The 25,186-nt window shown below is 66.6% G+C and overlaps 4 protein-coding genes across 8 annotated transcripts; 2 read left to right on the forward strand and 2 right to left on the reverse strand.

The window, feature by feature from the left end:
• Positions 1-138: 138 nt before the first annotated feature.
• On the reverse strand, positions 139-13,079 carry FMNL3 (formin like 3). Of its 4 annotated transcripts, none has more exons than XM_062510892.1 (27): positions 12,933-13,079; positions 10,496-10,579; positions 10,330-10,410; positions 10,171-10,247; positions 9,036-9,119; positions 8,485-8,637; positions 7,629-7,737; positions 7,475-7,551; positions 7,297-7,390; positions 6,805-6,879; positions 6,615-6,725; positions 6,388-6,537; positions 6,175-6,276; positions 5,852-6,095; positions 5,621-5,689; positions 5,165-5,289; positions 4,894-5,096; positions 3,721-3,955; positions 3,561-3,629; positions 3,356-3,436; positions 3,145-3,274; positions 2,904-3,064; positions 2,242-2,343; positions 2,065-2,154; positions 1,862-1,973; positions 1,663-1,762; positions 139-665 (listed from the first exon to the last, which is right to left on the reverse strand). In XM_062510892.1, the coding sequence occupies exons 1-26, from the start codon at positions 13,077-13,079 to the stop codon at positions 1,671-1,673; spliced, it is 3,057 nt and encodes a 1,018-aa protein (XP_062366876.1). In that variant the 3' UTR covers positions 139-665; positions 1,663-1,670. The 4 variants fall into 4 exon arrangements, with proteins under 4 accessions (XP_062366876.1, XP_062366875.1, XP_062366878.1 ...); XM_062510891.1 differs by adding an exon at positions 7,950-8,025 and having other exon boundaries at positions 7,475-7,737; positions 12,933-13,077; XM_062510894.1 differs by lacking the exon at positions 3,356-3,436 and adding an exon at positions 7,950-8,025 and having other exon boundaries at positions 7,475-7,737; positions 12,933-13,077.
• Positions 13,080-13,480: 401 nt separating this feature from the next.
• Positions 13,481-16,530, forward strand: TMBIM6 (transmembrane BAX inhibitor motif containing 6). Of its 2 annotated transcripts, none has more exons than XM_062511028.1 (10): positions 13,481-13,532; positions 14,819-14,920; positions 15,006-15,114; positions 15,203-15,323; positions 15,436-15,484; positions 15,598-15,695; positions 15,797-15,876; positions 15,965-16,065; positions 16,153-16,225; positions 16,321-16,530. In XM_062511028.1, the coding sequence occupies exons 2-10, from the start codon at positions 14,865-14,867 to the stop codon at positions 16,342-16,344; spliced, it is 711 nt and encodes a 236-aa protein (XP_062367012.1). In that variant the 5' UTR covers positions 13,481-13,532; positions 14,819-14,864; the 3' UTR covers positions 16,345-16,530. The 2 variants fall into 2 exon arrangements, with proteins under 2 accessions (XP_062367012.1, XP_062367013.1); XM_062511029.1 differs by lacking the exon at positions 13,481-13,532 and adding an exon at positions 13,580-13,615.
• A 487-nt stretch (positions 16,531-17,017) lies between these two features.
• NCKAP5L (NCK associated protein 5 like) lies at positions 17,018-21,956 on the reverse strand. Its single transcript, XM_062510831.1, has 11 exons — positions 21,855-21,956; positions 21,470-21,538; positions 21,323-21,361; positions 21,121-21,240; positions 20,933-21,046; positions 18,766-20,495; positions 18,538-18,691; positions 18,382-18,460; positions 17,996-18,298; positions 17,754-17,893; positions 17,018-17,397 (listed from the first exon to the last, which is right to left on the reverse strand). Exons 1-11 carry the CDS (start codon positions 21,954-21,956, stop codon positions 17,161-17,163), a joined length of 3,087 nt encoding a protein of 1,028 aa, XP_062366815.1. The 3' UTR covers positions 17,018-17,160.
• A 1,232-nt stretch (positions 21,957-23,188) lies between these two features.
• LOC134054839 (uncharacterized) lies at positions 23,189-25,167 on the forward strand. The gene is made up of 4 exons (XM_062510832.1): positions 23,189-23,229; positions 23,330-23,457; positions 24,512-24,929; positions 25,002-25,167. The coding sequence occupies exons 1-4, from the start codon at positions 23,189-23,191 to the stop codon at positions 25,165-25,167; spliced, it is 753 nt and encodes a 250-aa protein (XP_062366816.1).
• Positions 25,168-25,186: the final 19 nt, after the last annotated feature.

The following is a 25,186-nucleotide window of genomic DNA, read 5'->3' on the forward strand; positions in this document are numbered from 1 at the left end:
CTCCCAAACACACGACCTCTGGCCTGAGGAGGCTCCCCAGACTTCTGGGCTGGCTCTGTGCCCCCACCATGCTCTCCCAGATCAGGCACTGGCCATGTAAAAGACTCCATATATTTCACATGTACAAAAAGTCACTGCAGGGGGATGGGCCGGGGGAGTCCTGGAGTGGGGGGCACCATCCTGCCCCTCTCCCAGTGCCCCCCCAGCCTGGCTTTGGTCCCTTTTTTTTGGCACTTAGTGTTCACATCAGTGGTCAAAGTGTCGAGCGCGGGGTGGAGGGGTCCCCATGGTCCCTGTAGTGGGGGTGGGGGCTCTGAGGCAGTGAGCCCCCCAGGGACAAGGGGACCCCGATGGGGAGAGGGCACCCCACAGGTCAGCTTCTGATGCTGGGGCCCCACCACAGAAGGATCTGGCCTCTGCCTTGGGTGGGCAGGGGGTGGTCTGGGTGCAGGGTCTCCCCTGGCACAGGGATGTTACTCGTGAACATGATGGCACGAGGACATTTTGGCCCTGTTCCCACATGGTGTCAGGGCAGGATGGAGCCTCTCTGGGCACCTGTGGGGCAGAGGGGGTTGAGAAAAGGAAACTGAGGCAGCCTCAGTCCTCCCCTGCCCCCCAGTCGGGCTCTTCAGCCTTGCTCGGCTACAGGCGGATCCACCTTCGGGCTGTGGGATGGAAGGGACAGTCAGGGACAAACCCAGGGACACCTGGCCTGAGGGAGTGCCCAGGTGACCTCCCCAGAGTGCAGGCAGCATAGGGTAAGTCCTCCACGCACTAGGATCCCCACTCTGGGCTCCAGTAGGGCACTGGGGCCATACCCTGGCATCCAGTTTTGCACTGGGACCTTCCTTGAGATCCAGTTTTGCCTTGGAACCCTGCCCAAAACCCAGTAGTGTACTGGGACCTTGTACTGGGATCCAGTCATGCACTGGGATATCAGCCTAGGATCCAATATTGTGCTGGGATGCCATCTTGAGACCCAGTAGTGCACTAGGATCCTGCCCTGGGATCCAGTGGTGCACTAAGACCCCATTCTGGGTTCCAGTATTGCAGTAGGATCTGTGCTGGTATCCAGCCTTGCACCAGGATCCAGTGCTGGGATCCTGTGTCAGGACTCTGTGCTGGCTACCAGCATCGAACTGGAATGCTGTGCCGGGGCCCAGCCTTACATGAAGATCCAGTGCTGGGATCTTGTGCTGGGACCCAGCCTTGCACCGGGATCCTGTGCTGGGATCCAGCCTTGTACTGGGATCCTGTGCTGGGATCCAGCCTTGCACTGGGGTCTTCTGCTGGGATCCAGCCTTGTACTGGGATACTGTGCTGGGATCCAGCCTTGTACTGGGATCCTGTGCTGGGATCCAGCCTTGCACTGGGGTCTTCTGCTGGGATCCAGCCTTGCCCTGGGATACTGTGCTGGGATCCAGCCTTGTACTGGGATCCTGTGCTGGGATCCTGTTCTGGGATCCAGCCTTGTACTGGGATCCTGTGCTGGGATCCAGCCTGGCATTATATCCTGCCCCGATCCAAAAGACCTGGGCACACCAGACACCCTGGGGTTACAACATGCAGGGAGGGGTCGTGCAGAAGGGGACATGCGGGGTTGGAGGGGAACCCAAGGGGATCCAGGTGGGATCCAAGGGAGTCCAGGCATGCAGGTGGTACCTGGGGTCTTAACAGCTGGACTCGTCGTGGTGGGACGGGTCGCAGAAGAAGCGGGAGCCCCGCTTGGCCGTGCGGGCAGTGAAGGGGACGCTCTTCAGCGCTGCGGGGGTACGGGCAAGGAACGGGGGGGGACAGGGACATGTCAGCCCCCGTGGCCGGCGGGGCCAGGGCAGGGGGCCAGGGACTGAGGGGGCCGTACCGGTGATGATGTCCTCGATGGTGCCATCCTTGCCCTCGTACATGGGCCGGTGGTCCTTGGCCTGGCGCCGCCGCAGCTCCGCGATCAGCTCCTGCTGCTGCCACTTGTTCCGCTGTGAGGGAGGCACGGGGGTCCAGGTTAGGGACACGGGTTCTCTCCGTGCCCCCTGCTCCCCAGTCCACCCCGGGCCTGCCTCCACTAACCTTCTCCTGCTTTTTAGCCTCCTGTGCCAGCAGCTTCTCCCGCATCACCTCCTCCTGCTTCTTCCGTGTCTCGTTTTCCTGCTCTGCATCCTGCCAGTGCACACAGGTGGGGGCTTCAGGTTTCCCCCACCGTGGAGTGATTCACGTGCCGTGTATCCCCTCCCGGCCCCACCTCACCTTGTAAGAGTGGATGAATCGGACAAAGACCGGGAAGAAGACGGATGGGGGGGTCGTCTTGGGACTCTCGCCGAAATACCGCACCACAGTGTTGTAGGCGTCCTGGCACAGGACCAGGGGTCAGGGATGGGCAGTGTCCAGCACAGGGGGAGTGCAAGGCATGGTGGGCATCACGTGTGGGCAAAGCAGGGCAGGAGTGCACAAGGAGTGTGCAGAACAAGGTGTGTGTGACAATGCACACGGAGAATGCAAAGGAAGGCAGGGGTGCACAAGGGCCATGCAGAGCAAGGTGTGGGTGACCAGATGTGCACAAGAAGTGTGCAGAGCCAGAAGTGGAACCAGATGTGCACAAGGAGCATGCAAGGCAGGGTGTGGATGAGCAGATGTGCATGAGGAACATGCAAAGCAAGATGTAGATGTGCAGGTCTGCACAAAGACTGCATAGAGCAAGGTGTGGATGACAAGGAATGACATGGAGCATGCCAAGGAAAGCAGGTGTGCATGAGGAACGTGCAGAGCAAGGTGTGGATGACCAGGTGTGCAAAAGGACCATGCAAGACAAGGTGTGGATGACCAGCTGTGCTCAAGGAGAATGCAGAGCAAGGTGTGGCTGAGCAGGTGTGCCCGTGGTTGGTGCCAGGCCGGGTGTGAGCCGCCCTCACCTCGGCCGTGCGCGCGTCGCGCTGCAGCCGCTCGAGCTGCCCCTCGCTGCCGCCCAGGAAGCCGCGCAGCACTGCGCTCTCGTGCTGCCCGCACTCCCGCCGCAGCAGCTCCATCCCCCGGCCCAGCTCCTTCACATCCAGCAGCACGTTCTCCAGGGACACTGCAGGGACACAGGACGGGTCAGTGGCTGCATGGGGCTGGGACAGTGAGGTGGGGCCATGGGCACAGGTTGAGGGGCACCTGCTGCAGCCTTCTCCACAAAATGCAGCTCCTGCCAGAAGGTCGCCAGCTCTGGGTATTTCTCCCGCACCGTCAGCGCGATGAAGTGCAGCAGCGTCATCTTCCTGTCTGTTGACTTGGTGTCCAGGAGCTGCAGAAGGATTTGGGGAGGGGGTCAGGGCTGTGGGATGGGAACCTCGGGGTCCCAGGGAGCCGGGGAGGTGCTGCCCACCAGGTCCAGGCTCTGTAATTTGAAGCCGTAGACTGCACCGCGTTTGCTGCTGTTCATGTAGTTGCCCAGTGCCAAAATGATCTGCAGGGCCACAGCAATGGGATTGGAGGTCAGGAGGGAGCAAGACCCCACAGGATCCCCCTCACCCAGCCACAGTGAGGCTGGAGTGAAAGACCCCCTACCCAGCCGGTCCTCACATCCCCACCTCCAGCATGTGCTTCAACTTCTGGGACGACTTGACAGAGGCCGAGGCTGCGATGATGGCATTGAGCTGCTGCAGGGGGGCAGGACAGGGGGACTCAGCCATGGTTCACGCTGCAAGGAACCCCCTGGCAGGTCCAGTATCCCCCTCCCCAGCTCCGTACCGGTGTCAACATCTGGATGTTCTCAGCGAAGTTGCCGAGGAAGGCCATGATGGCCATGCGCTGCGGCAGCCGCTCCACCTTGCTGAACTGCAGCATGAACCTGTCCTCGTCCGCCAGCTCCTCCAGCGGCTTCCGCTCACGCTCGTACTGACGCAGTGCCTTCGCCTCCGCCTCGGTGGGCAGGAACCGCATCAGGCACTCCACAAAATCCACCGGCAGCGTCGCCAGGTCAAACCTGCCCCACATCGCAAAGTTGGGGAGCAGCTCCCAGCAGTGCCCAGTCTGGGAACCCTGGATCCCAGCCTGGCTCCCTGCAACCTGCTTGGCCACCCTGAATCACAGCCAGAGGCCCTGCATGCTGCCTGAACCTCTGTACCTGGCCTGCACCTCCTGAACCCCAATCAGACCATGTGGCCCCCAGCCAAGTCCTCTGCATGCCAACAAGCTCTTCTGCATCTTGCCTGGTTCTGCTGTTGATCCCCTTCCCCCTAGCCAGACCCTCTGCAGCCCAGCAAGCCCCTCTGCATTCTAGACAGTCTCTCTGCACCCCAAATAACTCCCAGTGCACCTCTGCCAAGGCCCCCAGTACTCTGCCTAGAACCTCAAAGAGCCACCCTGACCCCCAGCCAAACCATCTGCACCCCAGCCAGCCCCCTCTTGAACCCTGCCTGTCCTTCCTGCAACCCAACCAGGCCTGCTGCACTCTGTCTGCACCCTCTGGACCCCAACAAGTTCCCCTGCACCCCAACCAGTGCCCCTGTACCCTGCCTGAGCCCGCTGAACCTCAACCAGACCACCTGCCCCCCAGCCAAACCCTCCACAATCCAGCCTGGTCCCTCTGCATCCCAGCTGGCTCCCTTGTGTCCTTACTGTTCCCCCTGTACCCCAGCCAAGGCCCTGTACCCTGCCTGAGACCCTCGCACCCCATCCAGACCCCCCCTGCACTCTGAGCCCCTAGAACCTCAGCCAGACCACCTGTCCTCTGTCCAAGCCCTCTGCACTCCAACTAGCCCCTCCACACTTTGTCTGGTCCCCTTGCACCCCAACCAACCCCTTTGCACCCTGTCTACCCCCCTGCACCCCATTCCTGACCCTCCCTGTCCCATTCCTGGCCCCCCTCCAGCCCCCTGCATCCCCCCTAGCCCCCCTGTCCCCCCCAGTGTGGGGCCATACGTGTGGATGGCCCGGCAGATCTCCTCAGCGCTGCGCCCGGCCTTGCGCAAGGTGATGGCCAAATTCTTGGCACGGTTGGCTTCCAGCAGTGTCACCTTGGTGGCCACTTTCTGCGCCGCCTTGCTCTTGGCACACACCAGGTCCAGTGCCGGGCCCTGCGCCTTGGTCTTGAACAGCTCCTCAAAGCGCTCCAGGTCCAGGTCCTGAGGAGATGAGGGGGGGTCAGAAGTGGGGGTGGGGGTGCCCACATGAGGAGGGGTCCTGGGCTCACCTCCAGCACACGCTCGTCGTCCAGCTCGCTGAACACCGTCCCGCTGATCTGGCTGGGCTTCAGCGCCGTCCAGTTGAACACAGGCAACCGGAATTTGGTCTTGATGGGCTTCTTGATCCGGATGGCTGCCAGCGGGATGGGAGCCAGCCCACCCTGAGTCACCTGATCCTGGTGTCATCAACCCCTGGGCCACCCCATCCCCGTGCTGGGGTCCCTGAATGGGTGCTCCTTGAGGACTGCAACCCCAGCACCCTGGTGCCTGCAACTCTTCCCTGTCCCTTGTCCCTGTCCCTACTGTTCTGTGTGCTCCCTGTCCACACAGTCCCTACACCATTCCTGTCCCCATTGTCCCTGCACTGTCCCAGTCCCCATGTCCTCCCTGTCCCTGTCCTTTCAGTGCCCACACCCTCCCTGTCCCCTGTCCCCATCCCATGGTCCCCCCTCAACCCCACATACCTGAGAGCCCGACTGTGAGGGCGATGGAGGGTGAAGCCCCGGGCAGCGGCGGGGCTGGGGGACACTTCCCTGTGAAGCCATCAGAGGGTGAGACCCCAATACTGGGGACTGCCCAGCCTCGGGAACAGCCCAGCGCCAGAGATCTCCCTGTCTGGGAGCTCTCCCACCCCTGGGGACACCCAGCTCTGAGATGGCCCGGTTTTGGGTGCCCCGGGGGCTTCTCCTCCTCACCTGGGAGTGGGGGCGCAGGAGGCGGCAGAGGGGGAGGCGGAGGGGGCGGGGGCGGTGCAACCTCCACCGGGGGCAGGACCGGGAGACGCAGGGTCTCCTCCAAGGGCTCCACCTGCGGAGGTGGGGGCTCGACACTGGGAAGGGGGGGCGGCTCAGAACCGTAGTGCCTCCGGAAAGCTTCGTCCTTCTCCTTGATCATCCTGCGCAGCGTGTGCACCTGGTGGCTCGTGTGCTCGTAGGTCTCCTGGGGACAGCGAGCGTCAGCCCAGAGGGGTCGGGACCCTTCCTGACTCCCTACAGCCCCTACAGCCCCTCCAGCACACCTTGACCACCTCCAGCTCTTTCTCTCGCTGCAGCAGCTGCTTCTCCAGCTCTGCCACCCGCATCATGTTCTCGTTCTCCAGGTCCAGCAGCTTCTCCGTTAGCTGGGGAGCAGGACACGGCTGTGACGGCAGCTCAGGGACCCCCCTGCTGGCACCACTGATTTCCCCAGGACCCAGCAAGGAACATCCCTGCATCTCCCTGCGCTCACATACGTGGGACAGGTGCTCCTCCAGCTCCTCCACCTTCTCCAGGGCCACATTCTTGGTCTCGGCATCCTCCAGCAGCCCCCCAACATCGAAGACATTGTCCAGGTACGCCTGGATCTGCACCTGCAGCTTCTCACTCTCTGTGTGCCTCGACTTCTGTGGGCATGAAGGCAGCGTCAAGGATGAGGGGGCCCCCCAGCGCAGTTCCCCTGACCCTCGACCCCCCCCCATACCTGCAGGAACTCCTCCAGCCCCAGTTTGGTGAACTCGTACTGGAGATGGACACGGAAGTTCATGTCCTCCACCGAGTGCACCACGATGTTGATGAACTGCATGCAGGCCACCTGCAAGCAGGGCTGGCATCACCAGGAGTTCTCCTGCCCCCCAGAGAGCCTCCCCCTCGCCCAGGACTGGGTGTCCCACCATGAAGTCAATGCTGCTGTCCTCGTTGCGGAAGTATTCCATCAGCCGCTCAAAGCGGTGCTTCTCCTTGCACACCTGAGCAGGCAGGAATGGGGTTAACCTGGCATGGCCCCCCAGCCACTGACCCCCCCCCCTCCCCCATCTCCTGGACTCAACTCCCCTAGTCCCAGTCTGGTCCTGGTGCTCCCAGATCCCCCATTCCTCATCTTCCCTGGTCCCTCCATCCCTGCACTCCAGACTCCACATCCCAGCCTGGCCCTGGGGACCCTGGTGTCCCCATCCCAGCCTTCTCTTGGGCTTTCCCTCATCCCAGATTGGTCCCAGTTCCTCCATTCCTGGGGTCCTGGTCCCCGGTCCCAGCCTAATTCTGGTACCCCATTCCCCCATCTGAGGCTGTTCCTGTCTTCCCCTGCTCAACCCCCATCCCAGCCTGGTCCTGTTTCCCCTCATTCCCCCCATCCCAGACCAGACCTGTTCCCAGTCTCCTCATACCTCCTTGAAGTTGTCAAAGGCCGCGAGGATGATCTCGTGGCCGCCCCTCACCAGGCAGACAGCTGCCAGCAGTTCCAGCACCAGTGCCTTCATCCTGGGCACAGCATCACCATCAGCATCAGCGTCACCCCCAGCCAGCCCCAGGACCCCTGTCCCACCCTGCCAGACCCTCCCTTACCTCGGGTTCTTGTTATTGAGGCTCAGGGCGATCTCATTGACAGCGTGTGGGTGAGACATGACCAGGTTGAAGCCGTACTGAGGGGATGAAGAATAAACAATGTCAACTGTGGTGGCAGTGGTGACAGCGTGTCCCCACCGTGGGGTGACAGTACCTGGTAGTTCATGATGGCCCGAAGACACATGATGCAGAGGTGGACATCGTCCTTCTGGCTCACCAGGCGCGAGTTCTTCAGTGCCCTGCGGCTGGGCAGTGTCCCATAGCTGCAGGATAGGGCACACGGTGAGCGTGACTGTCACTGGGGTGGGGAACCGAGGGACAGCATGGGGACAGCGTGGGGACAGCATGAAGACAGCCAGGATTTTGGAGGGGCAAAGGCAGATAGAAGCGGTCGGAGGGCGACAGGGACAGAGTCTGAAGACGTGGAGCAAAGCCACCATGAGCACTGGGCTGGCCCCAGACAGCCGGTACTTACCCGGCGGGTGGGCGGGCGGCGAGGTGGGCACGGAGGAGAGAGAGAGAGAGCACAGCCAGAGAGGGGGACCCCAGCCCTGGAAGCAGAGACGGGGTACATTACCCCAGGGCAGGGGGGCAGAGCCAGAGCAGGGGTGAGTGGAGCCACGGGGCACAGAGGACAGGCAGGATGGCAATGGCGAGACAGTGACAGCAGTGCCAGGGCCGGCGGGACGGGCACGGCGCGTGAGGCAGAGCAGGATGGCGCGTGTGTGGCGCGTGCCATGGCACAGCCACACCGAGGGCGAGGCACAGCCTGAGCTCCAGGTGCTGCATTTGTGCTGTGCAGGTGATGTGCGTGGCACGGGACAGAGCGGTGAGTGGCACCAAGCACGACGGCACGAGGCACAGCAGGATGGTGCTTGGCACGATGCACACCACAGCGCACAGCGCAGCAGGAGCAAGTGGCAGCGCTGTGACCGGCCAGAGCCCTGAAGCAGGACGTACCCCCACGGCAGGACGTCCCCCCACAGTGGGACATCCCCCTGGGCACGTACCGTAGAGCGGTCTGGCGGGCAGAGCGGGCCAGGCTGCTGGCAAAGGGGGCGGGCAGGGCGCTGGGGTGCTGCAGATCCTCGATGGACCTGCTCCAGGCACGCAGCTTCTCCAGTGCACCATCCTCACCGCCTTCCAGGCCCTCAAAATCCAACCTGGTGGGGGGACACGCGCGCAGCAGGGGGCACACTGCTTTGGTGGGGGGCACATGGCTCTGGCAGGGGGCACATGGCTCTGGCAGAGGCAAACGGCTCTGGCGGGGGGCACACGGTTCCAGCACAGATGCAAGCGCTGAGGCAGGTGGAGTGGGTGGTTGCAGGGTGGGGAGAGGCACGAGGGTGGCTCTTGAATCCCCAGAGCAGGCAGGAAGGGTCTGAAAATCCCGCGTCCCTCAGAACCCCGTTGCAGACAGGACCCTGCCTTAGGGATGATAAGGACTGAGCAGTATCAGGCGTCGGCAGCAAGGAGCTGCCACAGCCACCAGGAACTTCAACACTCCCCAAGGACTCCCTGAGTCCCCCCGAGCCCCAGGGACGCCCCCGAGCCCACTCACATGACGGCGCACTGAGCGAAGGACAGGTAGTTCACCAGCACATCCAGCCCCTTGTTCTCATCATTGAGGAACTCCCGCACCCACCTGCAGCACCAAGCACCCATCAGAACCTGCAGGAGTCAGGGATCCCCCCAGCACAACCCCTTCCACCATGGAGACCCCTGTCCTGGCACAGGGAGGGTGAGGGGACGGTGGGGACACCCCGGGGCTGCAGTGGTGGTTGCAGCCCCTGCGCTATCACTGGTGCCAGCGCCAGCACAGGGTTATCTGAGGGGCACAGGGCAGGGAGGGCTCGGTGCGGGCGGGAAACGGAGATGGGTGCTGGGGCTGCACCCCAACCACCACCCTGGGAACCCCGCGGGGAAAGGAGGGGATTCGGGATGTCGCAAATCTCGGGAGGGTGTTGGGGTACGCTTGTGAGGTGATGTGCCCAGGGGCAAGAAGCGGGGCAAGTGGGGTGGAGGTGCACGGGGTGGGGGATTCACGCAGGAGCATTGGGAGCACTGGGGGTCCCCAGGCCTGCCCACAGCCGTGCGTCAGGGAGCCACGGGGCCGCAGCCGCCCCTTTCCTGCCGCCGCCAGCCCCTCGCTTCAGCCCGTTTCCTGTCTCCGGCTGCTGCTATTTTGGGTCCGTGGGCAGGGACGAGCGGGGCCGGCGGCGGGGAACAGCCGGCACGTGCACGAGACATCCCGGGCACGACCGAGCCGCCCTGGGCACCACTGTACCCCCGGGCACCCGCCGCTGATGTCCCCAATACCCCCGGGACGGCCCCGTCCCGCCCGACGCCCCGCGCAGCTCCGGGGCATCCCGGTCACACCGGGTGTCACCGGCTCGGGGACGGTGCCGACCGAGCCCTCCGGTCGGTCGAGAGAAGCCGGCCAGGATCTGAGGATCTGGCCACGCTGCCTCTTTCAGGGCGTCATCGCCGGCCCATCCTTCCCGGCATCCGCCCCCGGGACCTGCCCGCGGGCCGGGGCAGGAACCGGCCCAGTTCCTGCAGCGCCTCCGGCTTCCCCTGCAGCTGTGTGGGGCTGCTGACAGGACCCCGCGGTCCCCCCGGGACCCCACACCCCATCCGGAACTCGGCACCCCCAGCCTGGATCCCAAAACCCCTCCCCGGGACCCCACACTCACCCGATGTGGTTCGTCCTCAGGCTGATCTCCAGCTCGCGCAGCACCTTGGTCGACTCCTGCACCCTCCTTCTGAACTTCTGGGGGCAGAGCAAGGTTGAGCCGTGCTCCCCCAGACTCCCCAAACCCTCTAAGGCTCTCCCAAACCCCCCAACCCCTCACCTTCCGTGTGACACCTGGCTCCAGGAAGCTGCGCAGCTTCTGGATGTAGGCATGGGGTGGGCTCTTCACCTGGAACCGCTCCTGGCGTGTACAGAAGGGTGTTGGTGACAGTGGGATAGCAGCACAGTCCCCTCCCCAGAACCCCCATGGACCACCCAGCCCCCACCTGGTCACAGATGAGGTCCCACTTCTTCTCGTTGTCGTACTGGCGCAGGAGCCGGGCTTTGTCCGGGGGCAGGTTCATGGAGCTCTGGGATAGATAGAGGGTGGGGGTCACTCTGGGGGACATGGGGACAGCGCCCCCAGGGGGCACCCAGACCCATGGTACAGCCTGGGTCCCCCCAAAAAGCACCCACAGCACAGCCAGGGTCCCCTCTAAGGGGGCACCCTGACCCAGGACATAGCCAGAGTCCCTGGCACCAGGATGCACCAGCAGGCACAGATGTGGTATAGGGACAGCAGTGTCACTGGGGACATGCCAGCCACCAGCGACACCAAATCTCCTCATCCCTGACGCATCCTTCCTGTCTGCACCCACTTCTGCACGACAAACCGCAGCCTCCGCTCCTGACCGCGGCACGAGGCCAGGCACCGGTGCCAGCTCCCCAGGACACCGGACACGAGGCCTGGCAGTGGCGGCTGCTCCTCGGACAACAGGCACAAGGCCATGCTCTGGCCAGGTCAGGTCACTAGGAAGGGCCACGCAGGGACCCCAAGATCCTCAGAGCGGGATGTGACACAGGACAAATGGGGTGACACATTGGGCACCAGGGATGCCAGAGGGCCGTGGGACTGGGACTGCTCTGGTGGGCAATGCCACCCCAGGGAGAGATGCCAACCCAGATGGGTGATACCATCATGCTGGGTGATGTGACCCTGGTGGGAGATGCCACCCCAGTGACGCAGCTCCAGGTAGCCCGATTATCAGAAGCCATCACCACGGCTGCTCCACCCACCCCATGTCAGCTAAAGTTAGCCCTCCCTTGCTTATCCCGATCCCACGGAGCCGCAGGAAATCGGGACAGAGCCTGGGCGAGACCAAGTACCCCGGTCAAGGAATCCCGCGGGACTCTCAGATTCCCACGAGGCTGACCACCCGCACGGAGCCACCAGAACTGCCCCTCAAAGGGGTACCATCCCCTACCCAGAGGGCTCTGGTTATTCCCCCGTGCCCACCAGTAAAATCCCGGGGCTCCCAGGGAATGGAGGTAGAAAGGACGCACAGAGACCCCGGGTGGGGTCGGGGGGCACCCGCGGGGGGCTTTGAAGCACAGCCGCCCGTCCCGGCGTTCCCGCTGCTTCGTTTCCTGCCTTTGTGGTGGGAGCGCGGCCGCTCCCGGCCGGGCACTTCCTCCGCCGTCGGCCCCACCGGGAGTCCCCATGGCTATCTCGGGGCTGAATCCCACCGGGAAACGGCGGTACCGGGGCTGGAGCCCGCCCCGGGGCTGGGGGGCTCCCGGGCGGATCCTCGCCTCCGGGGGCCGCCGGAGCTCTATCACATGATGGAATATTTTCCACCCCCGGCAGCAGCCGGGACGGCACCGGGCGCCGCCGACGGCCGCGGGACACATACTGGGGGGGGGTGGAGAGGGGGGGGGAAGGGGGGGCTGGTGCCACCACCCTGCAAACTGATCCCTCGGCACTGTGTCGGTGTAGCCCGGCAGGACGTGTCCCCCCCGCCACGGGCCCCGAGGAGACCGGCGGCCGCATCCGCCCCGCGTGGGATGCGGGACGGGCAGCGCCGCCCCGGGCGGGAGCCGCTCGTCAGCGGCGGGACGCGCCCACGCCGGGGGTACCGGTGCCCCCCGTTGCCCCCGATTTCGGCTTCCAGAGCCCCGTGGGACCACACTCGGCATTTCCTGGCCGGCTGCGGCTTCCGCTGGCGGCGGCTCCCACCGGGATGGCGGGGCCGGTTGCCGGGGGGCACCGCTGTCACCTAGCCGTGGTGTCCCCGCGGTGTCTCCCCCGCAAACAAAGCCAGCGCCGCGGAGGGGCCACCGGGACGGCTCGTGGGTGACCCAGCGCCGGTGGGACGCCTCCGCGGTGTTGGTGGTCGCGGTGGCACCGGAGGCACTGCCGAGCCACGTCCCGGGGCCGCGGGATGGCCACCGCCCCGGCAGCGACAGCGGAGCGGGGACCGCGCAGGGGATCCGCGCCCACCGGGAACCATTGCAGCCACCGGGAAACCGGGAGCCACCGCACTTAGCGGGGAATCCCAGCCCTGCGGTCCCCCGCACCCACAGAGAAACCCAGCTCCAGCCCCGCGCGCTGCCCCGACGGGATTTTCCCGGCTCACAAAATCCCCGGGCCTCAGGGGCCCCCGCGGTGGCACCGGGAGTGGCGTCACCCCCGGGGCTGTCCCGGGTGGGGTGTTCGCCGCGGCCCCGCGGGCACTGCCCATCCCCGCGGGCACCGACACTCTCCTCCCGTCCCGGGTGGCTCCGGGAGAGCGCATCGGGAGGAGTCCCGGGTAGGGATGAACCGGGGGGAGCTCAGCGGGAACACCGACGGAGCGAACAGGCGAAAGGCACCGGGGGGGGGCACATCGGGAACGGAGGGTGAACATCGGGAACTAGGGAGCGCGGCAGGGGTCGGCCTCTCACCAACACCAGGGCGAAGCGCTCTTCCAGCTCGCAGGGCTCCGGCATCGGCATCTTGCCCGGGGCGAACAGTCCGGCTCCCCCCGGGGACGCCGGCGTTCCCGGGGCCCGGGGCAGCGCCTCCCCGTCCGCGCTCTCCACGTTCCCCATCCCCGGCCCAGGCACCGGGGGGCGGTGGGGGAGGTTCAGCCCGTCGTGTCCGGCGCTGCCACCGCCTCCCGATCCCGCCCCGCCCGCCCCGCCCGGTCCCGCCCCAGCGCTGCACGTCCGCGACGGAGCCACCTGGGGGCGCCCTCCGGGGCCGCGGAGCCACCGGAGGGCGCCCAAAGGCCGGCAGCGAGCGGGGAGCTCCGATTCGCCGAGCCGCTCCAAGGCTGGCCAATCAGCGCGGCACTCGTGCGCGGGGGCGGGCGCTGTTCGTCCAACGGCGGCGCTCGGGCGCGGCCCGGGCCGTGACGGCAACAGGACACAAGCCCCGCCCCTGACGTTGACGAAAGCCAATGGAATGAGGGGGAAGGCGGGATTACGCGGGGGTTCAGCCAATGAGCGGCGGGGGCGGGGCGCAGAGCTCGCGGCCTGGCACAGACGACGGACGCGGCGCAGGTGCGGGTGGGGGCCGCGGGCGGGGCCGGCCCGGGGCAGCCCCGGGGGAGCCGTGGGGGTCCCAGGGTGGCTGCGGACCCCGGGTAATCCCCACAGCATCCCCCAGACCTCGCCCCGAGCGGCCCCGGGGGTCCCGCCCCAACCAGGCCCCGTGGGGGAGGGGCGCGCACGGGTTCGGCCCTGGGGGTCTCCGCCCGGTTCTCACGGGAGAATCGGGGGGGGGATCAGGGGGGATCGGGGCAGCGGAGGGGGGAGGAGCCCCGGGGCAGCGGCGTGTGGGGGGTGCAGGAAGCAGCGGGTAAAGGTCGCTCGGAGCTGACCAGGGACGGCAGCGGCGAAAGCGAAAGCGGCGCTGGGGATGGGGAGGGCGGCTCGGGGTCCCGGCCCGGTCCCGGGTCCGGCTCTCAGCGGGGTCTGCCGAGTGGAAGCGGCTGTCACGAGGGCCGGAGGGGCGTCGGCCCCTGGAGGGGGCTGTCACACCCCTGTCGCACACACCCCCGCCGCCACACCCCGGCAGGGACTGTCCCCATGGCCGCACCTCTTCCTTTGCCTTGCCCGCTGACCTGGGGCTTCCCCAGGGCGTTGTGGCGCCAGCCCAGGGGTGGCAGCGGTCCAGAACCGCTCCATGTCCCTGTCCCAGTGCTGGGCTGTGACCTGTGCCCCCCTGGGCTGTGCTGGTGTGGCAGGATGGGGCCCCTCTCCTCCACCCTCCCCTCCGCCGGGGCGGTTGCTTGAAGCCCCTGTCCCGTGCCCTGTCGGGCCCTGTTCCATCCCCTCCATCCCTTGGGGACAGCTGGCTCGTGCCACTGGCTGGGCAGGTCGGGCTCTGGCAGGTGCCAGAGGGGACAGAGCCGGCCAAGCCGGCTGGACCAGGAGGAGGAGGAGGGCGAGGAAGAGGAGGAGAAGGAGGAGGCCCTGCTGGGAGCCTCCCGCTGCCAGAGCCACCTCTGGGGACGTCATTACGGGCACTAATAGTCACCTGGCACAAAGACGTTTCCAGCTGCCAGCAACACTCCCACGGCACCGGGTGCTCTTCAGGGGCTCCCGCGGCCTCACAACAGCCCTGCTGCAGGATCCCTGAGAGCCACCCTGGCCTTGCAACAGCCCTGCAACACCCCAGGGGCCCCCGTGGCCTTGCAACAGCTGGCAGTGCTTGCACCAGTTGGACAAGGAAGGCTCCGGAGCCCCAGCAGCTCCCAGCTCCTGGGCTCGCATTCGGCTCCTGGGGGAAGTTTGGGAGCTTTGGGTGAGCTCCAGATCCTTCCTGACTCTGCTTCCCCTCACAGCTTGCAGCCCTGTGGAGCGGCCGTGGGCCCATCCCAGCCTGGCACCATGAACATCTTCGATCGCAGCATCAACTTTGATGCCCTCTTCAAGTTCTCCCACATGTGAGTGACACATAGGCAGGGCAGGGGGTTCGGGGGTCTGTGCCAGCCCTCCCTGCCCCCCTCACCACCCCCTCCTCGCCCACAGTTCGGCCTCCACCCAGGAGCACCTGAAGAGAGTCTATGGCAGCTTCGCCCTCTGCATGTTCGTGGCAGCTGCGGGTGCCTACATCAACGTGGTGACCCACCTTTTCCAGGTGAGGAAAGGACCACAGGTGGCACCCCCAGCCCTGTACCACCCAGGTGAGGCAATGCCCAGCCTTCATCTGTTTCTCCCTCTCCCAGTTCGGGCTCCTGACTGGCCTGGGCGCACTGGGGCTGATGGTTTGGCTCACGGCCACCCCACACAGCCGTGAGACAGAGCAGAAGCGGCTGGGGATGCTGGTTGGCTTCGCCTTCCTCACGGGTAGGTGGGCACTGGGACTACCCCCCACATCCCACAGGACCCCAAATTCTGCAGAGGGGCTGGATGAAGCCCCCCAGAATAGCTCTGATGACACCCAGTTCTGTCCTTCCAGGCATCAATCTGGGACCTTTCCTGCAAATGTGCATCTCCATCAACCCCAGGTAGGAGACACCCCCACAGACCCTGTACCCCACCTCCAGCAGAGGAGATCTGCCACACAGATCCTGTTCCCCCCCAGCTGGTCCCAAAACCCTCTGACTGTCTTTGCCCACAGCATCATCCCCACTGCATTCCTGGGCACTGCCACCATCTTTGCCTGCTTCTCACTGAGCGCCCTCTACGCCCGGCGCCGCAGCTACCTCTACCTAGGAGGTGAGAGGGGCTTTGGGGAGGACTCTCGCAGGGCTGGGGACTCCCTGTAGGGGGTCGGGGCTCCCCAGACCTGGCCCTGACTCAGTGCTCTCACCCTGCAGGTTTCCTGCTCTCCGGCCTCACCCTGATGCTTCTGTCCTCCCTGATTAATGCCTTTGTGAGATCCACCTGGCTCTTCACGGTCAGTCCACTTCCACCTGCTGAAGATGGACAGACAGGTGACACCAGCAGGGAACTGTCCCTACCTCATGTCCCTCTTCCTCCCACAGGCCAACCTGTATGTGGCGCTGATGATCATGTGTGGCTTCGTGCTCTTCGACACGCAGCTCATCATTGAGAAGGCGGAGAGTGGGGACAAGGATTACATCTGGTGGGTGCTGGGGACACGGGGTGGCGGGGGGGGTGACACAGGGGGCAGGGTGGCCCCTTCTGAGCATCCTTTCCCTCCCTCCCCCAGGCACTGCGTTGATCTCTTCCTTGACTTCGTCAACATCTTCCGGGAGCTTCTGATGATCCTGGGCATGTCCGAGGTGGGTGAGGGTCCCTGGGCAGGGCAGGGGGACAGAACTGCCCCGTGGCATGGGGGACAGAGCCCAGAGTGATCGTGGCAACTTTCCTCTTGCAGAACAAGAAGAAGGAGAAGAAGTGAAGCGGCTCTGGGCTGAGGCGGAGCCACCCCTGTGTCCCCATGTCCCCTCCTGTCCCTCTGTCATTAAAGGGGCTGCGCTTTGCTGCCGAGGAAGCAGCCAGAAGCTTTCGCACCTCGTGGGTTTTTTCTCCTGTTCAGCTTTTTTTTGTTGTTTTGTTTTTGATTAAAAACCAGCCAATTTGTGGATCCTGGTGGAGTTTGGCTCCCCCTGGTTTCCCTGAGCCTATGGCCCCTGGAGTGGTCACCTATGTGTCCTCTTTCCTTGGAAGTTTGTCCTCAGCCCCACCTGAGGTGTTTCCTTTCCCTGGGAGGCCGCGAGGCCCCAAAACCAGCCCCCGGGGGATTGTTGGTGGGACCCCCCCTCAGCCAAATTCATTGGTGGAGCCTCCCCTTCAGCACCAGTGCCAAGAAATGAATGTGTGCTGGGAGGGGGCCGTGGGGACATGGCATTCCCAGCGCTCCCAGCCCCGCCATCTCCGCTCTTTGTACACCGGGATGATTCAATAAATCGCTCAGACTCCAAACTCTCGTCCCCCTCTTTCCATTCCCCGTGTCCATCCATCCATCTGACCCTCCCTGGGGCGCGGGGACACAACGGCTGCACCATCATGTATATAAATAACCCAGGCTCGGGGGGTGGCTTTATTGAGTTAAAAACCCATCAGCGGGGGCTGTACAGGGCCATAGCACCATCGGAGAGAGCCGGGAGAGGGAGCGACAGGACACCGGACACTCCTAATCCAGGCAGCACTCTCAGAGCAGGAGCGGGGAGCAGCGGGGAGGGAGTGGAAGACGTGGGAGCAGCGCCGGGGCAGCTCAGCCCTGGCTGCCGCAGGAGGAGAGACTGTCGTAGAGCGAGTCACTGAGGGACTCGGAGTGCTCCAGCCCGGCGGGGCCGTGGCCCCCATCCCGGGACCGTGCCTCCGTGCTGCCCTCATCCCCCACATCGGAGGCGCTGGGGGTCCGGCTGCTGCTAGCGCTCAGGGCAGGGGGCAGTGGTGGGGGGGCCTCTGGGGATGCCCCCCGATGCCCCGCCGGGCTGCACACAGGGGCCTGGGGAGGGACAGTGTGGGCAGGGGGGGTTGCCCACATGACACGCACGTCTGTCACTCCCCTTGGCAAGGAGCCTCTGCGCCCCTCCACCAAAACATTAGATGGCCACTTTAAATCTCATCCCCACCACAGGGCACATGAGGATGTGGCAAATGATCACAGAACTCTGGGGAGTGTCCCCCCCTACATCCTCTCCCCATGGCTTCTCCATCCCCACAGCAGGGTCTGGGGTCTCTCAGCCAGGGTTTTGGGGTCCTGCTCCAGAATTTCAGTGTCCTTACTCTGGAGTTTTGGGGACCCCAAACCAAGGTTTTGGGGTACTCTAGGATTTCAGGGATGCCATAACCTGCCCTTACCTGCACAGGTCGATGCAGCCCCTCCAGCCCCCCGGGGGGGCACACGAAGGGGTCAGCAGCACCGCAGGCTTTGGCGTTGGGGAAGGTCCAGTTCTTGCTCTGCTGGACGCGCCGCGGCTTCCTGGCATCATCCCCGGTGTCTGTGGGGAAAAACGGGGGCAGTGCTGACCTGCAGGGCCCCCACGTCCCCCACCTCCCCACCGTGGGGCCGAGCCCCCGTTGCACCTTAAAGAGGGTGGCACGGAGCGGGGGACGCCCACCTTGGGGTGCAGCGTGGTGGCTGTGCGAGCTGGGGGGGGCCGGGAGGCGGCAGCCCCGAGCGCTCCGGTGTTTTCCAGGCACCAGAAGCTCCTCGGCGCTGGGCACCTCCCGCTCCAGCGTCCGGGCCTTGCGCGGCACTTTGGTGACGGCGGCCGGCACGGCCCCGGGCAGCGGCTCCGGGCGGCCCCGCGGTTTGGGGGTGCTCTTGGCGGGGACCCCCCCATAGTCGGGGGGAGGGAAGGTCCCGATCCCGCTGTCCAGTGTCCGCGTCAGAGACCCACAGGCTGCGGCACAAGGGGAAGGATCAGTGCGGGGCAGCCCACTCTGGTGCGCCCTCTCCGCCATAACCTCCCCATCACCCCCTCACCAGCGAAATGCTGCGCGGTCCCGGACTCGGACAAGCTCTCGTCGGACGGCAGCTCATCCCGGAGCCCCACGTCAGGCACCTGCGGGGATGCAGAGGTTAAATGGCTGCGGGGTCCCCCCTGGAGCGGGGTCCTGGGGGCTGCAGGGGGATCCTCACCTTGTCCGAGGGCTCCCGCAGGTGTCCCACGATGCCGTTGCGGGGCGGGCGGCAGAGCCGGGGTTCTTTGGCGTCGGGGGGAACCCTCCGGAGGTCACAAAGCTCCCGCTTGTGCTCCAGGCGCGTCTCGTAGGGGACGTCCTTCCCGTCCACCCTGGGGGGAGGCAACGTTCACGGGACAACCCACCCTCACCCCTACCCCGAGGAGAGACCCAGGCGTGAACTGACCTGTCCAGCAGCTGCTGCATGAAGGTCTCGGCCGTCACCTCCTGGTACATGACGGGGAGGGGGCCGGGGCCTCGCGGGGGCCCGCGGGGACGCCCCTTCTCCAGCGCCAGTCCCTGCAGGAACGCGTGTTCCTCCCGCAGCGCCTTCCGCAGATCCTCCGCCTTCTCCATCAGCTTCGAGATGTTGAGACTCTCGGCTTCAAGCTTTCGGGCGGCCAACTTGACCTCTCGGCGAAGGGGCGCGGGGGTCCCAGCCCACTCGCGCCCGCGCCCGCCGTCCCCGCGCCGGCTCAGCGCCGGCAATTTGCTGCGCCTCAGCCCGAACCAGCTCGCCAGCCCGGCCGCCTTGCCCTTGGCCTCGGCGCCCGGCGCCCGCTCCTGCCCCTGCAGCCGCAGCACGTTCTCCTCGATGCCCTTCATCACCTTCTCCTCGATGGCCGAGTGCCCCACGGCGCTCGGTGCCGGCCCCGTGGGCTCGGGGTCTGCGGGGGTTTTGTGGGGACCCCCTCCCGCCTTGGAGCCCGAGGGCTCCTCGCCCCGCGGTGCCCCGGCTTTGCCCGCCTTGGTGGGCAGCTTGGTGGGACTGCCGTGAGGGCTGCGGGAGGTCTTGGCAGGGGGCGTGGGGGGGGTCCGCGAGGGGGTCCGGCCGGTGCCGGGGCGCCCCTTGCCCCCCGCCTTGCCGGGGTCGCCCATGGAGCCAGAGGAGTAGCAGCGGGCCAGGGGCTCCGCGCCGTGCGCTGGCTCGGGGTGCTTCAGGCTGCCCCCCAAACCCCCCCGGGGTGGAGGGCGCAGCTCGGCCCCATGGCCCCGTTCGGGCCGCCCTGGGCCAGGTGGCTCGCGGCCCTCAGCCCCCCGCAGCTTGCCCAGGGCGGCCAGGCGCTCCTTGAAGGGCAGGTAGCCCGGTTCGGGGGGCTTCTTGCCAGGGCGGCGGCAGGGGGCCGAGCCCCCCGTGCCGCGGCGAGCGCTGGGGGGGGAAGCGGCCGCCCGCTCCCCGCCGGCCACGGATCCCGGTGGCCCGGGGGGCTGCTCGACCGCCTCGAAAGTGCGGGGGTGGGGGAAGGCAGGGGGCTCGCTGGAGCCGGGCTCTGGAGGGGCATCGGGGGATGGGCGGCGGCTAAGCGCCGGTGAGGCCTCGGGGTGGGCGCCGCGACAGGGGATCTTGGAGGGGTGGGCGAGCTGCGGGCTGAGGCGCAACCCCCCGGGGGGGGGCGGCAGTTTGAGCACCTTGGTGGGGGAGGAAAGGGGGTTGGGGACCCCCCCAGGTGAGAGCGGGGTGAACCCCCCCTCGGGGCTCTCCTCACCCGGCGTGTAGAGTCCCAGGAAAGCGGGGTGCTCCCCGCGCCGCTGCCGGGGGGGTCCCCCGGGGGCTTCACCATTGCGCCGGCAGCAGCCCCCCCCCTCACCTCGCAGCAGCCGCTCGGCCAAGGCGCTGAGCAGAGCCCCCCGCGGCGGCCCCCCCTCCTCTGGCGAGGAGCAGGGGCTGCCCTCGGTCCCCCGCCAGCCCCCCGCAGCCCCCGACCCCCGCAGCGGGCAAGGGGGCCAACCCAGGGCTGCGCAGGGCTCGGGGGAGCCGGGGGAGGCCGGAGGGGGCCCCAACAGTGGGTCTGTCTCCTCCAGCTTGCGCAGCACCTCCAGGATTTGGGCTTTCTTTTTGAAGAAGGGGGACAGGGCATCCAGTGGTGGGGCACCAGGGCTGAGGCCAGGGCTGCCCGATGGCACTGGTGGCAGCACCTGTGGGGACAGGTGTCACCCTGTGAGCACCTGGCCCTGAGCCCCCTGGTACCAGAGTGGGACACTCTGGAAACGCACAGAAGGACACATTAGGCTTTGGGATGGGGACACAATGGGGACAGGGACATCTGAGGAAACGGCTTTCAGAGCCAGAGACATCACAGATGGAGGGGCTTGGGGAGGTGCACACCGTGGACCTGGAGAGGTGACACCACAGGGACCACAGGGACCTTGTTGAAAATATGGTGCCATAGGCACACAGATGAGGACACCACAGATCAAGGAAGGGGAAGAGGAGAGGACACCGTGGGCCTGGGAAACCACGTGTCACAGGCCTGGTGACACCACACACTGGGAAAAGACAATGGGGAAGGGGGCGACACAGCCCAGAGCACGGCACACTAGGACAGGAAGGGGTTGAGAACACCGGTACCCACCTCAGGCAGGGACAGACAGAGGCCAGGGAGCAGCGGGGGGGGCTGTTGCTCAGCAGAGGCTGTCTGGGGGGTGACTGGGACATCTGGGGGTACTGGCACCGGGTGCAGTGGCAGCTGGAGAGGAGAGATTCTGAGTTAAGCTTTGGGGGAGGGGCTGCCCCATGCCAGCCCCCAGCCCCGATGCACACCTGGGGGAGAGACCCGGTGGAGAGCTGTAGTTTCTGCTGGAACAGGTCGCTCAGCACCTGGTTCTGCCGCTCCAGCTCAAAGACACGTTTCTTCAGCTTGATGCACTCCTCACGCAGGTCCTGGCCAGGGTACGGGGGTCAGCCAGGACCCACGGAGCCATTCAGCATCCTCCCAGCCCCCTGATGCCCTCCTGCCACCTACCTTCTGGTTGAGCAGCGCCTGCACAACGTGGTTGGCAACCTGAGGAGGAGAGGGGAGGTCTGGAGTGGGGCACATGGCACACACAGCCTCATGGCCCAGGATACACGTGTGCACATGTGTATTTCATGTGCGGGTGTTCTCCAGTACCTCATCCAGGCAGCGCTCATATGTCTCCCTCTGGTTCTCATTGGCCTGGGCCAGGGCTGAGTTCTCTGCCTAGAACAGAGCAGGGACAGCTCAGGGGGACACAGTGGCAAGAAGCAGACCCTTTGTGTCCTGGTGGGACTCAAGGCCACACATAACAGGATGGGGCTGCCCCAGGAGCAGTGGCACACGAGGGCCATGGAAAGCTGGAAAGTGCAACCCATCACCATGGTGTCCAGACTATGGGCTCCATGGCACCGGCCACAGCTGGCTCTTAGCACTGGCTGCACAGTGGCCATAGCCATGGCTTCAGTGGCCACGGCTGCCTGGTGGCACCAGCCACAGCTGCCCAGTCGTCCTGTGTCCTGGTGGTCTCATTCCTGCATACCTCCAGCTCCCGCAGGCGCTGCAGCAGCTCATGGCTGGTGCCCGTCTCGCCCGGCGCTGCTGGGCTCCCGCCTCCCTGCGCCTCGGCCACACTCTCCGACATCACTGCTGCGGGGGACACGCATCACCACGGGGTCCCTGCTGGCCCCTGGCCGATGGCACCTGGCCTGAGGCACCCCCAGGCCCTGCACAGCCCAGCCCTCTCTTACCTGGCTTCGGATGTCCCCAGCCCCGTCCTTGTGCGGTGTCACCTGCCGGACAGAACTGTGCTGAGGAGGGTGACGGAGCCCTGAGGGCCGAGTCCTGACCCCACCGGCACCACAGGGACCCTTCCTGCTGCCCACCTCCTTCCCCGTGGTACAGGGGAAGCTGATCGGCCTCGGGATGCACAGCACGCCCGGGACCGAGACCGGGACCAGGACCAGCCCTGGGGCACCGGGATGTGCAGCACCACTGGGTCTGGAACCGGCATCGGCCCTGGGGCACCGGTGTGCCCCAAGGACCGGGACCGTCACCAGCACAGGGTCACGAGGATGCGGAGGACCACCGGGACTGGAACCGGCACTAGCCCCGGGGCGCTGGGCTGTGCAGCACCTCCGGGGTACCGGGATATGCAGCACTTCCTGGGCTGACCCCGGTCCCAGGGCACCGGCATGCGCAGCCCCGGTGCACAGGATTCCCGGGGTTCAGACGGGCCCCCCCAGCGCCGCACACCCCCCGCTCCACCCCGGGCTCCCCCCGCCGCCGGTGCCACTGCGTCCCTGCACTGAGCCCCGGCCCCGGCCCGTACTCACGCCCGGGGCTCCCGGCGGCGCCGCCGGTCTCGGCTCAGAGCGGGCCCGGGGCAGGTCCCGGCGGCGGCGGCGGCGATTCCATCCCGGCCCGGCCCGGCCGGGCTATTGTTGGGAGGCGGTGGCGGCGGCTCCGCCTTCCCGCCGCGGCCGGGGAGGAGCTGGGATGGAGCCACCGCCTTCCCCGGTGCGCGGCTCCGCCAGAGCCAGCCCCGGGGAACCGGCGCTGGGGCCCCCGGGAGCGACGGCACCGGCACACCGGGAATCATCCCTCGGCACCGGGGACCGCCGGAGGGACAGGGCAGAGCACAGAGGGATCCCCGCAGGGCATCCCGCACCCTCTGGAGGGACGCCCGGAGCCCGGGGACCCCTCGGCGAGCCCCCCGGGGCTGCAGACCCGGAGCCGAGCCGTGACCCCCGGCCGTGGCCTCCACCCCCCGCCCCTCGAGGGGCAGGTTTGGGGTTTTGGGGTTCACACGGGGCCACGCGTCCCCGGTTCACCCGAACCCCACGGCACCGAGGCGGGGAGAGGGGGCTCGACAGAATGAGGGAGAGCGGAGTGGACAAGAGCAGGGTCTGGGACAAGTAGAGGGGGACAAGAAGAGGGTCTGCGTTAATGGAGGGACAAGGGCAAGGTGTAAGGGGCATGGGCCGACCTCGCACACGCTGTCCCCGTCCCCTGCAGCCCGTGGGGCGAACCCACGCGGGTCCCTGTGGTCCCCATTGTCCCTGAGGTGCCCGTGGGCCCCTCGCCTGCCCCCCGCGCAGGAAGCGGCCCCGGGGCCGGCGGCTCCGGCTGCATCACGGGGGGAAGTGAGGCTCTGTCTGGAGGGGAAGAACAGCCCGCGGCCCCCCCAAGCCCCCGGCAGGGACAGCCGGGGGGGGGCCCCGACAGATGGACAGCGAGGCCATCCCCTCCCCCAGCGTGGGGCCCCGCGGGGGCAGCGCGAGGGTCCCTGTGGGGAGGGGGACACGGCTCTGGCACAGCCAGGACCACCCAGAGCCCGTGTCCCCTCCCCAATACCCCACAGTCACTTGGTCCCCGTTGCCCCGGGCGCTGTGGGGACACGGCGTGGGGACACGGCACGTGCCCAAACCGCAGCCCAGGACGTGCCAGCGTGGCTGTGACAGGCTGGCCCTGGCCTGCCCCGCACCAGGGTCCCCATGCTGAGCCCAGGAATAGGGGATGACAGCCCCGAGTGCCCCCAACCCTGCTGAGCTGTTCTGGGGGCAGCCAGGGCACACTGGGGACAGTTCAGGGACAGCCAGGATGCAGCAGGGAGAGCAAGGACACCCTGGGGACAGCCGGGATACACCGGGGACAAGTGGGATGTGCTAGAGAAACAGCCTCGGGGTGCAGGGACACATCGAGGACAGCTGGGACTCGACAGGGACGCGCAGGGACAGCCAGAGGTGCGGTGGGGACACTGGGAACAGTTATGATGTGGTGGGGACAGGAGAGACATACGCAGGGGACAGCTGGGGTGTACTGGAGACACTGAGGACCGGCGGGTGAGATGAAAGACAGTGAGGGACATCCCAGGGACACCCAGGATGCAGCGGGGATACTGAGGACACCTCAGGGACAGTCAGGACACAGTCGGAACATACCAGGAACAGTCAGGATGCAGCGGGGACGCCAGGAACACCCCAGGGAGAGTCAGGATGCACTGGGGACACTGGGGACACCCCAGGGACAGCCTGGGTGCAATGGAGACACTGGGGACATACCAGGGATAGTCAGGATGCACTGGTGACCCTGGGGACAGCCGGAATGCACTGTGGGGACACCCCAGGGACAGCCAGGATACAGTGGGGACACCTCAGAGACAGGCGGGATGCTCCGGGGGCAGCGGTGACACCCCAGGATGCACCGCGGACAGCGGGGAGAACCGAGGACACAACGGGGATGCACCGGGGGGCACCAGGGACACGCGGAACGCCACCGACCGGACCACCCCTATCGGTCCCCCGGGCTCAACCCCCACCCCCCCACGGCACGATCCGGCGCCCAGAGATCACGGATGCCCCCGCGCCCCGCCTCCGGTATCCCCGAGGAGCAGCCCGACCCCCCGGTTCCCCCGCCTGCCCCTCGCCACGGAGCGACCGGACTCACCGGGGGCTACGGCGGGGCCAGGGCCGGGGCCGGCACGGCATGGCCGGGGCTGGGACCGGGACCGGGGCGGGACCGGCGGCGGCGGTGACGTCATGGCTCCACCGGGCCGGCCCCGCCCTGCGCCCCCGCCGCCGCCAATCCGCGCCCCGGGCACCCCCCCCTCCCCCACGTATCCCCCCCTTCCCGTGATCCCCGGTGCCGCCCGAGACTGAGCCGGTACCTCCGCCTTTCCTCCCGGTAGGAATCGGTACCGAGCACCCAATCGCGGCTGCCCCGGGACAGGAACGGCCCGGCCCGCACCCCACGGAGCCCCCCGAGCGTGTCCCCCCGCCACGGCAGCCGAGACCGAATTAAACGGTGACCCCCGAAGTGTCCCCCCGGTAGCAGTAGTCGGGGTCCGGCAGTAGCAGGGAGCCTCCCCCCCCC

The sequence above is a fragment of the Cinclus cinclus genome, chromosome 30 (assembly GCF_963662255.1).
Source record: "Cinclus cinclus chromosome 30, bCinCin1.1, whole genome shotgun sequence".
NCBI classification, from domain to species: Eukaryota; Metazoa; Chordata; class Aves; order Passeriformes; family Cinclidae; genus Cinclus; species Cinclus cinclus.